Consider the following 16,484-nt stretch of genomic DNA (forward strand, 5'->3'; position numbering starts at 1 on the left):
CCTTTTACCGTTTAACATACCGTTGGCTGTAGTTTTTTTTTTTTTTTTTTCTCTAATAGATGTTCTTTATCAAGTTGGGGTTGCTCCTCTTTATTTCTAAATTCCTGAGAATTTTTATCATGAATGGGTGTTGGATTTTGTCACATGCTTTGTCTGGGTCAATGGATATCATCATATTATTTTTATTCTTTAGCTTGATCATATGTTGGACCACAATGATTGATTTTCTAATATTAAACCAGCCTTGCCCATCTGGAATAAATCCCACTTGGACATAGTGTATAGTTTTTTATGTTGTTGGATTTGGTTTGCTAATATTTTGCTGAGGATTTTTTACATCTAAATTCAGGAGTGATATTGGTCTGTGTGGGGTTTTGTTTTGTTTTTATTCTCTGTCTGGTTTTGGTATCAGGACAATACTAGCTTTGCAAGTATGATTGGGAAGTGTTCCTCTTCTACTTTCTGAAAGGGGTCGTATACAACTGGTGTTAATTCTTTCAACATTTGGTAAAATATTCCATGGAAGACATCTGGTCCTGCAGATTTCCTCATCAGGAGATTTTAAATTAAAAGTTCAAGGACTATTCATGTTACCTATTTCATCAGAGTTGGGTTTTGATAGTTTGTGGTTTTCAAGAAATCCATCCATTTCTTCCGAATTTTTGAGCATAAAGTTGTTCAGAGCATTTCCTTACTGTATTTTTGATGTCTGCAGAATCTGTGCTAATACCTTCTGTTCCATCCTGATTTTGATGATTTGTGTCTTCTCTATTTTTATTTGTGTCAGTCTTGCTAGAGTTTGTTAATTTTATTTTTTTTGAAGAATCAACTTTTTCCCATTGATTTTTTGCTGTTGTTTTCTATGTTTCAGTTTCGTAGGTTTCTGCCCTTATCTTTACGATGTCCTTCCTTCTTACTCACCTTTTTCAGGTTTCTTGAGACGGAAGCTTAGACTGTTTATCTCTCCTCACTTCTGATGTAGTGTTCAGTGCTGCACACTTTCCCCTTGGGACCGCTTTCGCGGCATCCTTCGCCTGACACTTTGAAAAGAATGTTTTGCTGTAACACTTGGTCAGCAACAGCCAGTTGCTCTTGGTCAACTGAACAAAAAACACCCTTGGCGATCTATGCACAAGCACTCACCTTGAATCACAGACAGATTCTCTCACACACTGTAAGGAGAACTCCAGGGCACCATTACACCAACACACTCAGATGGCAACAAAGCTCAAACGTGAACCAAACAAGCAAAACACTCTTCCTGCCTCGGTAGAAATGCTCTTCTCAGATTTTGCACACCTCTGGAGAGAGGGCAGGGGTATTACTAAATCTATTCCATGCCTGGAAAATTCTATGCTGTCTTATATCTTTACTGGAGAGAAACTGAAACGGAAGAAAGTGCGTCTTCTGGGAAGAAGCACAGAGAAAGCTGGGGTGAGCAAAACACACAGGTGCGTCTGTGTAAAGGTGCAGGGGAGGGAAAGAGACAACGATTCCCTGAGAAAAGATGCTCAACATCAGCAGTCATCAAGGATGTGCAAACCAAACCGCAAAGTACCACTTCATACCCACGGGGACGGTTAGAATAAAAAAGAGATAAACAGTATTGGCAAGAAGGTGGATAAACTGGAGACCTGTGCACTGTTTGTGGGGTATAAAATGCTGCAGCTCTTTTGGAAACTAGTTCAATAATTCCTCAAAAAATTAAATATAGTTGCTACTGATGTGATATGAATTTCACATTTAAAAATGGTTGAGGTGATAAATTTTGTTATTTTACCACAATTTAAAAAAGTTAAACATAGAATTACCATATGACTCAGAAGTTCTACTCCTAGGTATCTATCCAAGAGAAATGAAAACATATTTCCATATAAAGTTTTGTGCATGAATGTTCACAGCAGTATTATTCATAATAGCCAAAAGATGGAAATAACCCAAATATACATCAACTGATAAAGAGGTAAATAAATGGAATATGGAATATTATTTGCTTGTTTATACTAATATATATATATATATAGAGAGAGAATACTATTATTCTATTATACTATTATTCAGCCATTATTCAGAATATTATTCAGCCACAAAAAAGAATGCAGTATTGATACATGCTTCACCATGGATGAACCTTGAAAACATTATGTTCAGTGAAAGAAGATAGTTACAAAAGGTCACACTCTGTATGATTCCATTAATGTGGAATGTCCAGAACAGGCGAATGTGTGGAGACAGAAAGAAGATGAACGCTTTCCATGGGGCAGGAAGGGTGAGGTCTGACTGCTCCTGGGGTGGGGTTTCTCTTTAAGGAGTGAAGATGCCCTGGAATTGGACAGTGGCGATGGCTGCCAAACCTTGTGAATGTACTGAAACCCACTCAACTGTATACTTTAAAAGGGTGAGTTTTGTGGCCTGTGAATAATATCACAGTTTTTAAAAGAGTACACAGGATGCACTAAGGAGAAGGGCCTTTCCCGGGAGCCCGGGAGGGGAGCCAGATCCGGGACCTGGCAGCACCGGGTCGGCCTGGCCTCTGAGATCCACTGAGCTCGGGGTGGGCAGGGAGGGGCGGGCAGGGGCTTAGCCTGCTCTTGCTGACTTTGGACCTCGGGACAACTGCATCCTCAAGAAATGTGATCATCGCCTTAGACGGGAGGAGTTCTAGGCTTCAGACCGAAAGAAGAAAAGCCTAAGTAGGCAAGACAAAGAAGCAAGAAGCAGCCGGCAGTGAGAAGGAACGGAGGTTAAGTGCAGGCTTGTGTTGCCCCCAGACAGCAGCTGAGGGTGCGGGGGGCCTGACGCCGGGGTCTCCACCAGGCTGCCTGCAGGCAGCGGGCTCTGTCTTCCCCGACTGATGCTCATCTGGAGGGCACACGTGACTTTCACTTTTGATTTTTCGATATTTCTGGTACATTTTTCAGTAATTGACGTCCCTTCTGGAGCTGAAGAACAACCACCTCTTTCATACTTAGGAGATGCTTGGCATTCTAGCTATCTACTCTTTTTAAAAAGATTAACTACTAGAGACAAACATAATTTCTTATTGAAAATAGGTTTGGACCAACTTCAGGTTTTTAAAATCATGCCTGCATTCCTGTGGATCTGATACTGTTATGAGCGCGTGTATCTTACCACTGTGAAGTCAGGGTGGAAAATACATCATCTCTCTCAGATTCCTGGAATAACTTCAAAAGTTCTGGGTCCCCAGATAAGTGTGCAAGAATGCGCAATTCGATCTGTGAGAAGTCTGTCAGATAGAGCTCTGCGTTAATTCAGAACCTATCCACAACACACCTCATTGTTGCCGCCCACCCCAGGCGACCTCAATCTCCCCTCCCCACGGGGTATCGAGGTCTGCACACTCACCTCCCACCTGCCAGGCCCCTGGGCGTCCGGGCTCTTGGCCATCCCTCGGGCTAAGAGTCCCTGTGACCTCTTCCATCAGGCTGGCAAGGCCTCCAGGGGGCCGCACTCATTGATCGATTCATCAGAACATCAGAGGTTCAGAAAGGGCTCTCTGTGCCAGGCTGTGTGCCTGGGGTGTGCGAGTGAACAAGACAGAAGATGGCCCCTTCCTGTGCAGAGCTGCTACTCAAGGAGAGGGAGACGGTTTGGGTGAAGGATTCGGTGTGTGAGAAGGTGAGCAATGATATGGGAAAGACATGTCGAGGGAAGGAGGTTCCAGAGTGAGTGTGGGTAGGGAGGTTGTCATCGAGAAAAGGACGAGGTAGCAGGGGCAAGGAGGTGGAGGAGGGAGCAGGACCATGCTGGGCAGAAGGCTCCACGCAGGGCTGGAGGTGGGGCTGAGAGCAGAGGGACCAGCATGGCTGCAGCAAGCGGGAAGGGGCGCCAGAGTGACGGGACAGAAGCGGGGCGGGGGTGGACTTGGGGGGGTCTCGCAGGGAACCTGGGCTCTAGATGCAGTCACATGAAGAAGCCCAGGAGGCAGAGCTGTTCTCGTCTACTGTGCATAAGAAACCTCTGCTTCATATAAATATCTGCCTCGGGATTTACCTTAAAGTATGAGTCCTGAAAGCGCCTTTGGATTATTCAATTTCTAAATATTTGAACATGTAAATTACAACGTGGGCTCCAGTGACATGGCATGCCTACCATGGCCTGCGCGTACCTGCTGCCAGGAAGGTGTGGCCTTCAGATGAAACAAACGCCGTCCTTGGGGAGATGGTAAGTTTGTCCTCTTCACCTGAATCATTATGAGTTCAAGAGCACATGGTGAACTGATCGTGAGCTGATTCATAGCTATTCCGCACACAAAGTTATTTTAACATCACTCGGAAGTCACAAGAGTATTTTTCTAATTTTTCTTAATGCAATTTTAATACATCCTAAGACTGTTGAAAGGAAACTAGATTTTCTGCTGTTAAAATTTCCTACTCTGTGCAGAATTCTTAGTAAAGAAAAGGTCAAACACTGACCCCCTGCGGTGGGGAAGGTCTCCCCATGGAACGTACGGTGAAGGGCTGGCGGAGGCCAAGTTGCTGCCCACCTCCAGGAGCTGTGTTCACGTACAACGATGTGCCCGTTAGAAGGACTGCCCATGGCGCTTCACTGTTTGGCTTCGACCTTCTGGAAGCAGCAGTTCCCGAAGCCAAGGGGGCAGGAGTTTACTGGGAACAGGCCACAGAACCCGACTTTGCTCAGACTTGACCTTTTCTTTTTTAGAAACGTCATCACCCGTGTGGCAGTGGGGTAGGTCGAGAGAAAGAAGGGTGTTGCTACGCTTTTACAAACATTTCCAGTAATTTTCAGACCTTAATAAAAGCCGGCTCCTCGTCTGTTTCTTCTCTGTTGGGAAGCTGGCAGGGGAGAGGTGGTGGGAGGGGAGCTGCTTCCCTGTTGTAATTATCATCTATTTTCACTTATAAACCGCTAGAGGGGAGGGGCCGTACCACTTTAGCTGAGTTTTATTTTTCAACATATATTTAAATCCTGGTCATGCAAATACAGAGAACTTCAGGAAAGAAAAGCAGTTACTTAAACAGAAAAACAATTAAAAACATTTCTAGGCTTTAAAAAAAAATGTTACTCAAGATTTTTGTGAAGTAAAAAGAAATGTGTTACCTTTAAAACTTTGAGGTTTAGTTATCTGAATTGGGTGCTTGGAGATACCTTGGATATTCTGCGAATAATAAAGGGGAAACTGCTTTAGTTGAAATATCTTCTCTTAATCTGAATCATTTAATGGTATTTAAAATGTGTTACAGTTTGAAAATATATATTTTTTTTATTGGAGAAGGAAATGGCAACCCACTCCAGTATTCTTGCCTGGAAAAGTCCATGGACAGAGGAGACTGGTGGGCTGCAGTCCATGGGGTTACAGACTGAACACACACACATGCGGAGAGCGGAGGGAGATGGGTTGGTGGCAATAAACTGGAAGAACTGAGAATATATTTATGTATTTGGCTGCCCCGGGTCTTAGTTGCAGCATTTGAAGTCTCAAGGACGGCATCTGGGATCTAGTTCCCTGATCAGGGATCAAACCTGGGCTCCCTGCATTGGGAGCTCAGAGTCTTTGTCATTGGACCACCAGGGAAGCCCCTAAAATGTGTCACATTTTATTAAACACTAACAAAATAACTAACGCCAGTGTATTATGCACATGTGTATCAATACTTAATACAATTAATACTGAAACATAATTTTGGGGGGTAGACCTTTGGTATCAATGTAAAGTCAATATACAAAAATCAATTCTATGTTTACATAGTGCCAATGAATAATTGGACACTGAAATTAAATAAACAATGCTATTTATATTAATAACAGCACTCCCAAAACATTTAGGTATAAACTTGTATATTGAAAACTACAGAACCCTGATGAAAGAAAATTAATAGCCCATGGAAAGATATACCATGTTCATGGATTAGAACATTCAACATTAATATGCCAATGACTCCCAAATTGATCTGTAAATTCAATACAATCCTAATTAAAATATTGGCAGTATTTTTCTTAGCTATCAACAAGCTGATTCTATAAATTATGGATCATAAATATAAATGTAAAATGCAAAACTCTAAAACTTTTAGAAGAAAATTTAAGAGAAAATCTTTGTAATCTTGCATAAGACAAAGAATTTTTAGATATACCCCTTCAGCATGGTCTACAAAACAATGAAAAACTGGACTCCATCAAACTTACTTTTGTTTTTTGCAAATTACGTTGGATTCAAAACATATAAAGAACTCTCAGACTTCCCTGGTGGTTCAGTGGCTAAGACTCTGCACTCCCATGCAGGGGTCATAGGTTCAATCCCTGTTGAGGGAACTAGATTCCACATGCCCCACAGTACGGCCAAAAAAAAGGAACTCTCAAAAAAAGTCAGCAATGAAAGGTACTTCCAGAATGGTAGAGTGAGGAGCTTGCCAACTCATTCTACGAAGTGCTATCCTGATGCAAAGACCAGATACCAAATACAACATCCTCCATAAAGAGGCATAAGGATCCTCAGTCAACACTAGCACACTGAAACTAGCAATATACAAAAAGGGGTTTGTACACAGCCAACTGGGATTTATCTCAGAAATGCAAGCTTGGGTTCAAATCCCCCCAGAAATTAATATAACACACCAGAGTAGTAGAATAAAGGACAAAAACACATCATCACCACAATAGAACATAAGGATTCAACAAAAATCCAACTCTTTCATATTAAAATATTTCATTTTCTAGGAAGAGAAGTTTTCTCAAGTTAATAGAAGAACACTTACAAAATTAACTCACTCTGAGTAATGCCAGGGTCTACAGTTGTATAAAACAGAATATGTTCTCCAACTAATAGCATGTCAAACTAGGATCAGACCAGACTGTAACTAACATGCTCGGCTAAAAGCTCTTGGTGATCACAGCTTGGTGTCAGCTCACCTGGCAAGCAAGGACTCGGCTCCTAAAATCATTTCCCTTCCACAGCCCATAAAACATCAGCTTAATGAAAGTTGCTTTACCAATGGAAAGAGGGATATAGAAACTTATTTGTCCTGAGAAAGCAGGAACGTGATTACCTTTAGATAAAGGAAACTTTTTTTATAATTAAACGCTACTTTTTATGTTTTACAATATAACAAATAATCAAATAACAGTGAGTGCTCACGGTTGTGTCCCGACTCTTTGTGAGTCCATGGACTGCAGCACGCTAGGTTCCTCTGTCCATGGAATTTTCCAGGCAAGAATACTAGAGCAGGTTGCCGTTTCCTACTCCAGGGGATCTTCCCAACCCAGGGATTGAATCTGGGTCTCTTTCATCTCCTGCATTGGCAGGCGGATGCTTTACCACTGCACCACTTTGGAAGCCCCATAAAAACAACAGAATCTTCACTAAATGTCTAACCTGTGAAGCACACTTTACACACTTCACACACTACATAATGCTCTATAGTTTGCACATTTTAAGGGGAGTTAAAATGCATATTTTGTCCTTTGATCATATGACAGAATGCATGGTAAGAAGGGGCTTGAAGGGTACAGCTTTTCTTTTCCCCACCACGGCTGACAGACATGAGCTCAATTCCCAGGCAGCCTCCCTCATCTCAAACCTCTCTGCTTTTCTGTTATCACACGGAAGCTGCTCTGCCCACGTGAGCAGAAGGAAGGCTCTGGCATCCGACCGTGGCAAAGAACCTCGACCCTGAACACCGTCTCACTGTCAAGTTGCAGGGAGACAAGGGTTTAGGCTGAGTTCCCTTAAGTGAATCTTAAAACAAGCCAGACAAAAATGTCGCTCATGCTGACTGGAGACTAGAGGAAGGTACAATCACCAAATAAGGAAAAATAAGTTATTTTCAATCAGAATTGCTTTTATGAAGTGTCCCAAATATGTCTAGAGGTAAGTTATTAAAATTAAATCAGTTGTTAAAGATAGAACCACAATATTTTGATGGACAACACATAAAAAATCTATAAAATCTTCTATCATGGTTAATGGTTTTTTTTTTTAAATAAAAGTAACCATTTTATTTTAGAACAATCTTACAGAAAAGTTCAGTTCAGTTGCTCAGTCATGTCCGACTCTTTGTGACCCCATGGACTGCAGCACACCAGGCTTCCCTGTCCATCACCAACTCCTGGAGTTTACCCAAACTCATGTCCATTGAGTCAGTGATGCCATCCAACCATCTCATCCTCTGTCATCCCCTTCTCCTCCTGCCTTCAATCTTTCCCAGCATCAGGGTCTTTTCAAATGAGTCAGCTCTTCGTATCAGGTGGCCAAAGTATTGGAGTTTCAGCTTCAGCATCAGTCCTTCCAATGGAATATTCAGGGTTGATTTCCTTTAGGATTAACTGGTTGGATCTCCTTGCAGTCCAAAGAAACTCTGAAGAGTCTTCTCCAGGACCACAGCTCGAAAGCACCGATTCTTCGGCACTCAGCCTTCTTTAATGGTCCAACTCTCACATCCGTACATGACCACTAGAAAAACCATAACTTTGACTAGATGGACCTTTGTCGGCAAAAGTAATGTCTCTGCTTTTTTAATATGCTGTCTAGGTTTATCATAGCTTTTCTTCCAAAGAGCAAGTGTCTTTTAATTTCATGGCTGCAGTCACTGTCCACAGTGATTCTGGAGCCCAAGAAAATAAAGTCTGTCACTGTTTCCATTGTTTCCCCATCTATTTGCCATGAAGTGATGGGACTGGATGCCATAATCTTAGTTTTTTGAATGTTGAGTTTTAAGCCAGCCTCTTCACTTTCATCAAGAGGCTCTTTAGTTCCTCTTCACTTTTTGCCATTAGAGTGGTATCATCTGCGTATCTGAGGTTATTGATATTTCTCCCCACAATCTTGATTCCAGCTTGTGCTTCATCCAGCCCAGCATTTCACATGATGTACTCTCCAGAGAATTTAAATAAGCAGCAGTGACAGTATACAGCCTTGAAGCACTCCTTTCCCAATTTTGAAACAGTCCGCTGTTCCATGTCTGGTTCTGTTGCTTCTTGAGCTGCATATAGGTTTCGCAGCAGACAGGTAAGGCGGTCTGGTATTCCCGTCTCTTGAAGAATTTTCCAGTATGTTTGACCCACGCAGTCAAAGGCTTCAGTGTTGTCAGTGAAGCAGAAGCAGACGTTTTTCTGGAACTCCCTTGCTTTTCTATGATCCAACACGTGTGAGATCTGGGTGTTGGGTGTGCTCTCTGCCAGGGGTATCACTGCTTCTAGGCCCTCTAGGCTGACAAAGAAGGAGATAGGTGTCTGTTTAAACAGGTCTACATGTGACCATCTGTGTCTGTACGGAGTTAAACGGGAGTCCACCCTGCTGTCTCCAACTCGGTCCGCCGCCACGTGGATCACTCCAGCCTCCTCCCTAGTCTAACATGAGAAACCTGGCTTCCGCCATCGGTGACGACATCACTCTCCCGGGTCCACCGGGCGGTGGGCAGGACCAGGTCCATGAGCCTCGGGGACACTTTAGAGTGGCTGCAGCGTGGGCACACAGACGCGACCACACGTCAGGAGGACCGTGTGGAAAGGTACCCAAACTATGGAAACTGAAAGCAAGTGGGACTTTATTCTCCTGTAGGGTATAAAATTTTCTGCTGATAATGTGGACATCGAAATGAATGAAAACCACCTCCGAGTCCTTTGTATGGAAACCCTGCCAGAGTCTCCAGGTCGCCGAGGCGCCCCGTGGGAAGTGCCGGGGCTCCACAGTGAGTCCCTTCCTCAGCCTCCGCCCGCTGCTCTGGAGGGGTGACGACTGGGCACTCGGGGCGCATTGGTCTTCATGGTGGACTCAGGCACGTGTAAGAAAAATAAGAGAACTGATCTGGAAAAACTCAATGCTAACAGCCCTTAGTCCACATTTAGCGACAGGCGAGGTGCAGAGGTGTCATCTGAAGTCTCTCCTTTGGCATCTGTCGGAATGTCAGCAGTTGTTTTAGCAAAAACAGGCAACAGTTTGACCTGTGGAGAAGGCAGCCTCGCTGCTCAGGACTGCGGCTGGCGCGTCGGCGCGCAGGTTCCACGCTCCAGGCAGCCGCGGAGGCGATGGGAGGACAGGCGCGGGGACCGAGGCGCCCTCGGATAACCCAGCGCGGGCCGCGGCTTCCTCTGCCCTGCTCTCCGTCTTCTGAGCGCTGTGTGGGACGGCCGCCGGGGGCTGTTGGGGTAAATGAAGAGCCGTGCTCCCCAGGACGCACCCCCGAGGGTGGGCCTCCTTCGGCTGTCACCTCCCCCATCAGCCTGCTCCGACTCCTCTCCGGAACGCGGCCTTTCCCCGCGCTCCCGACCCTCCCCTCCCCCGCTCTGCGTTTTCCACGTTCATCATCGCCCACACCACGGCCAGCTGAGCGTGTTTGCTGTCAGTCTCGGGCCCTCCACCCCCAGGCTCCACGAGGGCAGAGGTTTTGGTGCCCAGCGCTTCTGGGGAATGAATGAGTGAGGAGAGGCAGGAAGGGAGGCGGGCGGAGGAGCGGAGGTCCAGACTTCAGCCCGAGAGCCTTGGCCGCAGGTGCGCCTGAAGAGCAACGGGCTGGCACCTGAGAGGCTTCCTGGCTGCGGCCCAGGAGGCTGGTGGATGGAGGGGGTGAGAAGGCGGGGAGAGGAGAGACCAGGAGGCAGGCCCCACAGGAGCTGGTCCTGCCTGAGGGACCAGGGGGCTGAGGCAGGGACTGTGACTCCGTGGGGTTTTTTGAGAGATCTGAAGGAGAGCTAAGTAAAGAGAGATGTGAGTGGGCAGCTGCTGGTGGGGAAGGGGCGTGTGCAGGGGGCCCAGAGGAGGGAGGGGCGTGGGGCTGGTGAGAGCAGCAAGGAGGAGGGGGCTGGGGAAGGAACTAGCCACCCCCTGCACTCCCTGCCCCCAGGGGAACAGGAAAGGGACCCTCCTGGGGAGGAAGGACGAACTGGCCCACCAGCAGGGGGACACTGCGGGCAGCCTGGAGCGGAACCAAGCGCTTGGCCACCAGGGAGAGTCTGAGCCTCTGCCAAGCAGAGGAGGAGGGAGGCTGGGCCACAGGGCGTTGGGCAGCATGACTCCAAGAACAGGCTCCTCTCCCGGCGGCTCTTTGACTCTGAAGGTCTATTCAGCTGCAGGTCACAACCAGTGCTTTGAAAGATGAGCTTGAATAGAACAAAAAGCAGCAGTATGCCCGGCTAGGTGGCACCTGCCCCTAGTCACCTCCACCCGCCAGGGCTCCGTGAAGGCGGGTGTGTCGAAGGGGCTGTGACTCGTCCAAGGACCACGAGACGATGGACCATGCTATTCCAAATGAGAGTAGGAAAGTAATAAGTCACCAAAATAATAAAATACAGAGGTTTAAAAATCTCACCTGGGTTCAAATAACGGTGCAGTTTTAGCCATAACTATCTAATTTATGAAAATCTTGCTAATAAATATTTTGATAGATATTTAAATGATATCAGGACTTCCCTGATAGCTCAGTTTGGTGAAGAATCCGCCTTCAGTGCAGGAGACCCCTGTTTGATTCCTGGGTCAGGAAGATCTGCTGGAGAAGGGATAGGCTACCCACTCTAGTATTCTTGGGCTTCCCTGGTGGCTCAGCTGGTAAAGAATCTGCCTGCAATGCGGGAGACCTGGGTTCAATCCCTGGGTTGGGAAGATCCCCTGGAGAAGGAAAAGGCTACCCACTCTAGTATTCTGGCCTGGAGAATTCCATGGACTGTATAAGAGTACATGGGGTTGCAAAAAGTCAGCCACGACTGAGGAACTTTCACTTAAATGATATCACGTGGGAGGGATATTAATAAGCAAAGCTGAAAAATTCACACACCAACAATGGAAAGAGCAAGACGAGATTATTCCAAATGAGCCACCGTAACATCTGGTAGTACAGATGAGCACTGGGCTTAAGCACGGAACAGGGAGAGCAGGACTCTGTTTGGGGCACAGTCTGAGCCTGAAGGCAGGTTTCTGAGACTCTTCCCCAAATGACAACGTAAGAACAACCAGCACACTGGAAGGCAGACTAGAGCATCTGCCACTGGGAGCAAAAAGATGAGGAATAAATACCCCTTATAGTCCATTCAAAGAGATGTTGGTTAAATTAAACTCATGTAGTAGGTTTAAAATTTGTGACCCTTATTTCTGCTAAGAACGTGAAAAATACCACAATCTTTCCACTTGCTTTGGGCCTCACAGCTCTTTTTCCTTTTCCTTAGAAAACGGCACTCCGATTTTCAAGAGGGTCCCCCTCCCCACTTTCCATCAGCCAGCAGAGCCTGTCCTCTGGCCACGGTGACTAGCTCAAGGATGACCAGTGGCTATTCCAGACAGAGATGCAAAGACATGCTTGCTGAGAGTGTCTGCAAAAGGTGTTTCTTCCTCCTTTCATGGAAGGGGCATGGAGAGACACTGCTCATTTCCACTGGAGAGAAACTAAGTTGGTATCCCCAAGACCTGCTAAGATGCTGAGAAAGAGAAGCTGGGAGATGGGGGACAGAAGCTGGACCTGCCCATATGACTTTGGCTGCTAGATCAAACCTTGCCTGAAGCCAGCCCTTCCTTGACCTTCTTAAGTCAGGTATGCTGAGATTGTTGAGGTCAATTTAGTCTGATTTGCTGCCACTTGCAGCTGAAGGTATTTGAATGAATATGTGGACTAGCGGTGTTTTCATCACCAGTTTAGACGTGGCGAGAAGCACCCACTCAGCAAAGGATGAATGGTCCTCCAAGCTCAGCCTTTCTCCCTGACTTTTCTCAGTCATGCCCCTCCCACTCCAGGTGGCATCTGCGGGGAGGAGCCTAGAAACCCACAGTATCAGGAAGGGGTGGGACCCACGTCAGTAGCCTGGGGCTGCCTGCCCTCACTGCTTGGCTGAAGCCAGTTCTCACACCACGGCCAGCATCCAATGGCCCCTCCTCTGCCGACCTGGTTCTGGCCTTGGCTCTACCAGATACTGCTGATCTGCTGAAACTCGGGTCCTGGACTTGGGCTTGGACTGTCCACAGCCCCCGCCGTGACCTGTTCAGACCAGACAAATATGGTAGCCCTGCATGTCCACACTAGGGGACCTGGGACCCAGGGACCATGGGACTTCCCAGCCCTCACTCAGGCCCTAAGGAGTCTTGGTAGGAGAGCCACTTCGGGTTCTTGCCCAAGGCTCATGCCCTGTCTTGGCCTGGAGCTCCTGGGTTGGAAACACTTGGCCTGGAAACACTTCCTTCTCCCAGGCTTCTGGGCTGGAAGCAAGCCTCAGCCCTGTGGCTTGCAGCTTGTATCAGCCTACCCCACTCTGGGTTTCTCCCCCAGAGGCCCTGGCCTGGCCTGGCCAGGCCCTTTCAGGGGAGTTCACGGGTGCTTGCCTCCCTCTCAGCACTTCCTCCAAGGTCAGGAGGAGTTCCCATGCCTCCCTGTGAAATGGACCTGCCTGTATAGCATACTTGCATACCTTACATTATAAACTCTGAAAGATACAGTCCTGAGTCTTGATATTTAAAGGGAAGCTTCTGAAAGGGGGAAAAAAAAAACCCAAACACTTTCTGACAGTCTTCCTGACACTTTGTTTCCGCTGAGCACTTTCACAAGTTCCATGTTGAAAGCCAGAGCCAAACACAGACTTCTTTATTCTCAGCTGTATCCCCCTCTCCCTCTGAAGAAACAGAGGCCTCGGCCCCAAGAGGTGCTGGGAACGAAATCCACAGAAGACAGTGTTTTGAAAGCTTCCTTGTGTAAGCAAGGCTTTTGTTCCGTTCAAGCTGCCAATTAGGAGACTACACTTCCGGGAAGGTGTGCGGGTGCTCTCCCACCCCCCCACGGGTACAACCGAAGCCTGGATGAACCAAGGCGGGCGAGCAGGTGGACAAAATGAGGCAGACCAGCTTGGGACCACAGGGCCAAGGGTTACGAGTCCGATCCCCCACCGAGTCCCCCCAAACTGAGCACATGCTAAATAATAGACAGCTGGATTAACACGCAGAAAACCCCACGGTCTACAGGGATAAGATCTCCTTTCAGAAACAAAAAGTGCACAGGCAGCCATGCATCCAGGCGAAATTTCACCCTCACACAGAGACGGGCGCTTCACCAGCGCTAACTCACGGGGTGCTTTGCTGACAGCCTTCCGCTCACGGTGCCCGTCTGGTTCCACGTGGAGGATATGGAGCCCTTGATCAGTTGGAAAGAATCGGTTTAGGCTCTGACAGTGCCGTGCAGAGGCACCCACATGCTGGCCCCCCAGTTTCTGCTACAGCACACAGCTCGCAGAGCGCTGCCCGGGAGAGACAGGGGCCACTGGTCCTGAACTCCCAGCCCGAGTGTTCTCAGGGTTACCGGACTCCTACACGTGGTCAGGGTGACTGAGACTCTCCCCAGCTGGTGCAGAGGCCTGCAAGAGGCTGCACATGGGCTGGCGTGCCGTGGCGGGGCTCAGCCTGGACCCAAGCAGGGGCCGACTCCCCGACAGGCGGGGGCTGTCCCTTGCTGTGTGGCCTCGCGCAAGCCACAGCACCTCTGACTGCAGACTTCTCATGCGTGAAATGAAACAACATCCCCCTCCAGGGACTGTGGAAAGGACACGCGGTAACAGGTGCAAAAGCACGTGGTCGGCAGCAGAGCTTCCACATAAACACGAGATTTTAAGGTGAAATGTCAGCTTACGCTGTAGACCGAAATGATAACAAAATTGTGGCTCATAGTTTCAAGAATACTAGACTATTTAAAGGAATTCTACTTGTATCTGAACTCATATCTAAGTAACTCATATTCCCAATCATGATATATATATGTATATATATTTTTTAAGCTTTAGTTACCTTTTTCATGCAAGCTAGTAATCCATCTACAAAGGTTGACTTGATCTTGTGAACCTAGATTGTGAAACAAAAATAGTCACTTTCTCTGTTTAAGTGTTTAAATGAGGAACAAGCATCAAAACCTGTGTTTCTCAGCGTGCTGGGTGGGGGTCATTGCCTGTCCCCTCAGGTGACCCCAGGAGGCCCTGAAATGGCCTTGTGTGGTGCCCAGGATTAAACAACGGCCAACAGAGAAAGATGTCACCCTGCTCCTTCTAATGATGCTTTTTATAGGAAAGCTGCGAAGAGAATGGGAGAGTGACCGAGGACCGTCACCCAGGGTCGCTGTGGCAGCTCTTATAGTTCAGGGGTGACCGTCACCCACCCCTTCAGCTGCGTGGCCCTCACAAGGACAGCAGCGAAGAGCCATGCTGTGAGTGACAGTAACCCTCATGCGTACGGACAGACGCCTGGTGTGTGACGGAGAAATCAGGAGGGGCTGGGAGGGTGCCGAGAAACGGGGGCATGCTCAGCAGCCAGCGAGCGTGGCTGGGAGATGACAGAACACAGCGAGCCCGGGGAGAGGGGCGGCTCCCGTGGGAGGCTTCTAACTCACACGGCACCACGCCGGGGGGACGCGCCCGCACCCAGGGCTCCCCGGCTCCACACAGGGCATGTGCAGACGTGAGCAATGTCACCTCTGCGCAGAGAAAGCTGGGCTCACAGGAGGTCAGCCTGAACAAACTGTCCCTTCAGGATGCGGTCAGGGCTACCTCAGGGATGATTTTGGGTGTCACGTGGGCCCCCATCGTTACTAACATACTTACAGAAAAAAAAAATCTAACTTACCTGCCTGTATTCCAAAATTATTTTGGGTAATGGATGAAGGTCTTGCAGAGCGTTTAACTAAAAAATAAGATTAAATATCACCAACAGAATTCCTTCACTTAATTTTAACAGTGTAAACACTCATTTTCAGATGGAGAAAGTCCTGATAATACATGGTCTATCTTGAGCACCCTTTCCAAAATGAAGACTCGTAATAAACCCAGCTGATCAAGTGTCATACTCTTAATCCCTTATCAGAGTCATTACACATGGCAGCGAAAGAGAGAAGCTTGGAGAAAAGATTCCTCTTGAGATCTGAATCCCTGAAATCTAAACCGAGGGCACGTAAATCATGCAGAGGAGCTAATGAGGAAAATGCCTACAGTTGTGTGACTCCATAGTTTCGGAACATCCAACACCTGAGTCACAGCTACCTGGGCACCAAGCTGGGGAGGCAACATTGGGATGTGACTATGCGTTTTCAGTTTAACTTTAGAAAGTCGAAGTACAACATCCACAAAGGAAAGTACAAGATCCCATGAACAAGGTTTGTCGAATTATCACAAAGTGAACATACCTGGGTACTGGCAGAGGGAACATTCCGGGTTCCCACACAGGTCTCTGTCCCTCCCCCAGAGGTAAGAACCACCCTGGCCTCCTCCAGCAAGACCACTGGGTCCCACTTACTGAACTTCGTGTCAGTGGAACAGGATAAGTGTTCTTTCTGTGTGGCTCCTTTTGTTCAGTATTCCGCTGTTAAGGTCGGTCCTTGTTGTACGAGGGGCTTCCCTGGTGGCTCAGTGGTAAAGAATCTGCCTGCAATGCAGGAGATCTGGGTTCGATCCCTGGGTCAGGAAGATCCCCTGGAGGAGGGCATGGCAGCCCACTCCAGTATTCTTGCCTGGAGAACCCCGTAGATGGAGGGTCAGACACGACTGGAGGGAGTAAG

The 16,484-nt window shown here is 47.4% G+C and overlaps 1 protein-coding gene across 3 annotated transcripts in view; it reads right to left on the reverse strand.

Annotated features, from left to right (window-relative positions):
- POLN (DNA polymerase nu) overlaps positions 1-16,484 on the reverse strand; it is a 141,882-nt gene that overhangs the window by 60,582 nt on the left and 64,816 nt on the right. For all 3 annotated transcript variants that reach the window (XM_070462432.1, XM_070462431.1, XM_070462433.1), the window contains 6 exons: positions 15,557-15,613; positions 14,729-14,782; positions 14,016-14,081; positions 5,083-5,140; positions 4,130-4,204; positions 3,133-3,247 (listed from right to left, as the gene is read on the reverse strand). In XM_070462432.1, the coding sequence (XP_070318533.1) occupies positions 3,133-3,247; positions 4,130-4,204; positions 5,083-5,140; positions 14,016-14,081; positions 14,729-14,782; positions 15,557-15,613 (425 nt within the window). The remainder of the gene's footprint in view (positions 1-3,132; positions 3,248-4,129; positions 4,205-5,082; positions 5,141-14,015; positions 14,082-14,728; positions 14,783-15,556; positions 15,614-16,484) is intronic.

The sequence above is a fragment of the Odocoileus virginianus genome, unplaced genomic scaffold, assembly GCF_023699985.2.
Source record: "Odocoileus virginianus isolate 20LAN1187 ecotype Illinois unplaced genomic scaffold, Ovbor_1.2 Unplaced_Scaffold_5, whole genome shotgun sequence".
Classification (NCBI taxonomy): domain Eukaryota; kingdom Metazoa; phylum Chordata; class Mammalia; order Artiodactyla; family Cervidae; genus Odocoileus; species Odocoileus virginianus.